Source organism: Erpetoichthys calabaricus, chromosome 1 (assembly GCF_900747795.2).
Source record: "Erpetoichthys calabaricus chromosome 1, fErpCal1.3, whole genome shotgun sequence".
Taxonomy (NCBI): Eukaryota; Metazoa; Chordata; class Cladistia; order Polypteriformes; family Polypteridae; genus Erpetoichthys; species Erpetoichthys calabaricus.
Genome location: NC_041394.2, coordinates 206017854 through 206023853, shown reverse-complemented (window position 1 = coordinate 206023853; position 6000 = coordinate 206017854). Strand labels below are relative to the sequence as shown.

The following is a 6000-nucleotide window of genomic DNA, read 5'->3' as shown; positions in this document are numbered from 1 at the left end:
TTTACATGCACTTATAACAGTTTATGTTATACTATTAATCATTAAACAACCTATCAGGGTCAGGGCTAGTAATAAAGATAACAATTTTAACTAAGAAATAATATAATACATTTGTAGTTGTTTTGAAGGTGATTATTTTCAGGACTTTATTTAATACTTCTTTATAGTCTTGTTTCTTCGTGCTGATCCCAAGCCCGGATAAATGGGGAGGGTTATGTCAGGAAGGGCATCCGGTGTAAAAGTTTCCCAAATCAATATACGGACAACAATACAAATTTCCAAACCGGATCGGTCGAGGTACGGGTTAACAACGACCTCCACCAGTACTGTTAGCCAACAGGGTGCTGGCGGAAATTCGGCTACTGTTGGCCGAAGAAGAAGAAGGAGAAGAAGAGGAGGGGAGATGTGTTCGGAGGCAGGAGGAGAGGAGTAAGGTAAAGAGAGTGGAACTAACTCACAGGTGGCGCAGTGGTAGTGTTGCTGCTTTGCAGTAAGGAGACTGTGGAAGATTGTGGGTTCGCTTCCCGGTTCCTCCCTGTGTGGATAGCGCTTTGAGTACTGAGAAAAGCGCTATATAAATGTAATGAATTATTATTATTATTATTAACTGAGGGTACAAACTTTGAATGTTGGCAGTATGACTGGTAAGGGGAAAGAGTTAGCAGATATGATGGAGAGAAAGAAAGTTGATATATTGTGCGTGCAAGAGACTAAATGGAAGGGGAGTAAGGCCAAGTGGATCGGAGGTGGTTTCAAATTGTTCTATCATGGTGTGGATAGGAGGAGAAATAAAGTAGGGGTTATTCTGAAGGAACAGTATGTCAAGAGTGTTTTGGAGGTGAAAAGAGTGTCAGACAGAGTAATGATTATGAAGCTGGAAATTGGAGGTGTGATGATGAATGTTGTTAGTGCATATGCCCCACAAGTTGGGTGTGGAATGGATGAGAAAGAAGATTTTTGGAATGAGTTGGATGAAGTGATAAACAGTGTGCCCAAGGGATAGAAAGTGGTGATTGGAGCGGATTTCAATGGACATGTTGGTGAAGGAAACAGAGGAGAAGAGGAGGTGATGGGTAGGTATGGTGTCAAGGACAGGAATGAGGAAGGTCAGATGATAGTGGATTTTGCCAAAAGGATGGGCATGGCTGTGGTAAATACGTATTTTAAGAAGATGGAGGAACATAGGGTTACGTACAAGAGTGGAGGAAGATGCACACAGGTAGATTACATCCTATGCAGAAGAGTCAATCTGAAGGAGATTGAAGACTGCAAAGTGGTGGCAGGGGAAAGTGTAGTTAAGCAGCATAGGATGGTGGTCTGTAGGATGGCATTGGATATCAAGAAGAGAAAGAGAGTGAGGGCAGAGCCAAGGATCAAATGGTGGAAGTTGAAAAAGGAAGACTGCAAGTTTGAGTTTAGGGAAAAGGTGAGACTGGGTGGTAGTGAAGAATTACCAGACAGTTGGGAAACTACAGCAGATGTAGTAAGGGTGACAGCAAGAAGGGTGCTTGGCATGACATCTGGACAGAGTAAGGAGGAAAAGGAAACCTGGTGTTGGAATGGGGAAGTGCAGGAGAGTATACAGAGGAAGAGGATGGCAAAGAAGAAGTGGGATAGTCAGAAAGATGCAGAAAGTAGACAAGAGTACAAGGAGATAAGGCGCAAGGTGAAGAGAGATGTGGCAAAGGCTAAAGAAAAGGCGTATAATGAGTTGTATGTGAGGGTGAACACTAAGGAGGGAGAAAAGGACCTGTACCGATTGGCTAGACAGAGGGACCGAGCTGGGAAAGATGTGCAGCTGGTTAGGATAATAAAGGATAAAAATGGAAACGTACTCATAAGCGAGGAGAGTGTGTTGAGCAGATGGAAAGAGGACTTTGAGAGGCTGATGAATGAAGAGAACGAGAGAGAGAAGAGGTTGGATGATGTAGAGATAGTGAATCATGAATTGCAACGGATTAACAAGGAGGAAGTAAGGACAGCTATGAAGAGGATAAAGAATGGAACAGCCGTTGGTCCAGATGACATAGCTGTGGAAGCATAGAGGTGTTAAGGAGAGATGGAAGTGGAGTTTTTAACCAGACTGTTTAATGGAATCTTGGAAAGTGAGAGGATGCCTGAGGAGTGGAGAAGAAGTGTACTGGTGCCAATATTTAAGAATAAGGGAGATGTGCAGGACTTTAGTAACTACAGGGGGATAAAACTGATAAGCCACAGCATGAAGTTATGGGAAAAAGTAGTGGAAGCTAGGTTAAGAAGTGAGGTGATGATTAGTGAGCAGCAGTATGGTTTCATGCCAAGAAAGAGAACCACAGATGCGATGTTTGCTCTGAGGGTGTTGATGGAGAAGTATAGAGAAGGTCAGAAGGAGTTGCATTGTGTCTTTGTGGACATGGAGAAAGCATATGACAGGGTGCCTCGAGAGGAGTTATGGTATTGTATGAGGAAGTCAGGAGTGGCAGAGAAGTATGTAAGAGTTGTACAGAGTGTGACTGTGACTGTGTCTGTGGTAGGAGTGACGGATGCATTCAAGGTGGAGGTGGGATTACATCAGGGATCGGCTTTAAGCCCTTTCTTATATGAAATGGTGATGGACAGGTTGACACACGAGCATGGACAGGAGTCCCCGTGGATTACGATGTTTGCCAATGACACTGCGATCTGTAGTGATAGTAAGGAGCAGGTTGAGGAAACCCTGGAGAGGAGGAGATATGTTCTAGAGAGGAGAGGAATGAAGGTCAGTAGGAACAAGACAGAATACGTGTGCAAATGATTATTTTCTACCCGGAAAAACAAGGCTCTTAGGCTTGAATCAGTGTGCAGACCCCACTTAGCTGTACTGAGGGAAACAAAGAAAAACAAGCATGTAGTGTCAAGGTTAGGGGCTGAGACACTTGAATAGCCCATGCGTAAGAACAGTAAACCCTTAATGAGCAAAGTAAGAGCAGCTAACAGGTGTATGGACAGACACAAAACAACATAAACATCAATGTCTGTAAATCTGAAATTAGGAACAATATATGTACTTCCTAAACCCGCTTATCCAGAGAAGAGTCACAAGAATCCTGTAGACTTTCCCAGCAGGTTTGGATGCAAGGCAGGAAAAATCCGTTATGCAATTTGTATATGGCTTATGTTAAGAACAAAAATATGATATTTCAACTATCTATTTTGAGAAAGAGAAAGAGAGAGAGAGATTGAAAAGAGGAGGCCAACTATTTATAAAACATAATTCTGCCACTGGATTATTTTCATGATATCAGTTATTCTGAGCTGTGAATGTAAACTAAAAAAAGATAAATTAATAAAGAATAAATACAAAACAACATTAGTAAGTTTAGTTTTTCACCAGTTGGCTGACTCACTTCACCTACCTGCCTGTAATTCAGTAGAGACATTGCCAACTCAGGAATTTTTCAAGTTTGTATCACTTTGTTGTTAAATGACCTTTTTAAAGCAAAAGTGATTGGTCATCAACATTTTTCTGATCGTGCATGTTGACTGTCAGTGTCTCGATTAGTGCCATTTTATTTTCAAAAAGGATTTTTCCTATGCAAAGTGGCAGGTGAATTATTGTCAACAAAACGCAGGCACCTGAGAAACAAACTTAAAACTGAACTGAAACATTACTTAATCGTGATTTTTCTGTTCATACTGTAAAGGTTTTGTTGACCAGCACATCCCAACTTCTGGCATTTGATTTACATCTTCATATACAAGAAGCACAAAGAAATGCATCAGCTCAACATAATGGACATTAGACTCACATGCAGCCTAGAATTTGGCTTAGTGTGTGCTGCTGTAATAACTGCTGTGTACATACTGTACCTTGGGCTCAGTCAGAATTACGGCTAACATCCATCCATCCATTAAAAAAACTGAAATTCTGTAAGGGATTATCTGTATCTAATACTTCTCTCTTGAGCCCTGGAGATCCAGTGAACGGCAACTATGAAAGCTATTCCGAGCATATTCAAAGCAAAATCATCACCTTGGTATGCTTCACTAACACTTGAATCAGAACCTATCATGTTGTCACTATCAGCTCTTAAAGAACGGTCACTGTTATCACACAGTAAATCACTTTCTTCATCACACACTTTACGCGTCAGTATTCAGCTTGCTCTGTCACCACAAATGCTGTGTGAACATCCGCCCTCCTTCATCAACCGTGGATCCCTGGATGAATATATGCGGACGGCTCGTGGTGGATGACTTTCTGATTTAGAGTTAAAAGTTACAAGGTTTAAAGACTAACGACAGGGATATGCATTCAAAAACCAAATATGAAATTCTTATTAATATATTTTGATTAATTTTGGGCCCGTGCAGCCCAGGTTAGCCCTTGTACAAGTCCAGTTGTGATAAAAACTAAAAACATTTTTAGTAGATTATTATTTTATTTCCATTAGTCTTTCCATCTACTTTAATAATTTTGCTTAGTTTTAGTTTTTCATTTCTGTTTTGTTCATTATTTTATTTCAGTTCACAAAAGTGTTTTTTATTAATAGTTTCAGTTGTGATTTTAGTTTTGGTTAACTATAATAACCTTGACTGGCACTCTGTCCAGGGTTTGGTTCATGTCTTGTGTTCTATGCAGGCTGTAGCGCCCCCACAACGCTGGTCTGGATTAGAAAATGAAATGATATCTTTAGGAGATTGAAAGAATACCAGTGCAAAAAACCCATGTAGTTATGACAATGTGCAAACTACACAAACAGTGATTGACCTGGGATTTGAACCCAGGACTTGTCAGACAGTTGAAATAACCTCTTAACACATTTACTTTACAAAAAAACAAAACATGAAAACAAAAAATACAGATAGGATAGAGTTCTGAAAGAAAGAAGCAAAATAACAAGTGTTGAAACAACATGAATATCATGGTCTGAGTTGTAAAAACACTAAGCAAACCCTAAAACTATACTCATTTATTGATGGTTTTGATTGGCCTCCAGCTTAATGTTTTTTTTTTCTATAAGTTTTACTATTTCGTATCAGTTGTTACTGTTTGTTGCTGCAGTTACTGTAAAGCGGCAGAAAGAAGTGTTTAAAAACTGCAATGCTCATACTGTGTGCTTAATAAAGTGACAAATGAACCTTGATGATTTTCCCTCAAGAACTCTGTGAAGCAAACCATAGTGTGCAGCATTTTATATGATGAGTTCTTCAAAGGAGAAATAGAATTTCTGAATGTACTGTAGCAGCTGTAGCTATACAAACAAGGCAGTCTTCCAGCAGTATGCTTGATAAAAACAAAGGACATACCCCTGCACAATGTTATTTTTAGGGTTGTTTTAGGTATTTAAACGTGTAATTATTCATTTATGATATTTAAACACTAACATAGGTTACAAAGTATATTTCATGCCCATATGTGTCTTATACAGCCTCGGCAATTGGCAGCAGATTTTCATGTTGAATAATACATGTCTTTTATTAAAGTAGCAGGAAGAAAAAAAATATAAGAAAACAACCAAGAGTACATATTTGGCAAAAACAGCAGTCTCAACTAATTACAGTTAAGTTGCTTATGGGGAAATTACATGAGCTCTCTAAACAAAAACAAAAGCAAATGCTTAAAGCCATACAAAAATTAGAAATACAACACAAAAACTAACATAAGTTTAATTTTACTGCCAAACTGATGTTAACATTTTTGTATTTTAACTGATATATGGTGAAATGACATGAAAACAATGATAAAACCTAAGAGAATGAAAAGAGAAACCCCTGGAAAACCAAAATGATTCCATTACTTTCAGTGCATTGCTCCTTTATCGGTAAAATTGGAGACTGAATTAAGTATTCTGTACTTAAAGCCTTTGAAACCAATAAGAATGTTATAATTTTCATATAGAATTAAGCCTACATTGCTGGTAACATCAGAGATTACAGGCTGAGAAAAAGGATAAACCATCAAATTAAGTAACTCGAACTGACAGTAGGGACTGACCTCAAACTAATGATAGCAATGATAGCCTTCAGTCTCTGCAGACA

At 39.0% G+C, this 6000-nt stretch overlaps 1 protein-coding gene across 1 annotated transcript in view; it reads left to right on the top strand.

The window, feature by feature from the left end:
- Positions 1-636: 636 nt before the first annotated feature.
- Positions 637-6000, top strand: part of LOC127528313 (craniofacial development protein 2-like) — a 64443-nt gene continuing 59079 nt past the window's right edge. The window contains exon 1 of the mRNA XM_051928723.1: positions 637-887. Within this exon, the coding sequence (XP_051784683.1) occupies positions 638-887 (250 nt within the window). The 5' untranslated portion in view covers position 637. The remainder of the gene's footprint in view (positions 888-6000) is intronic.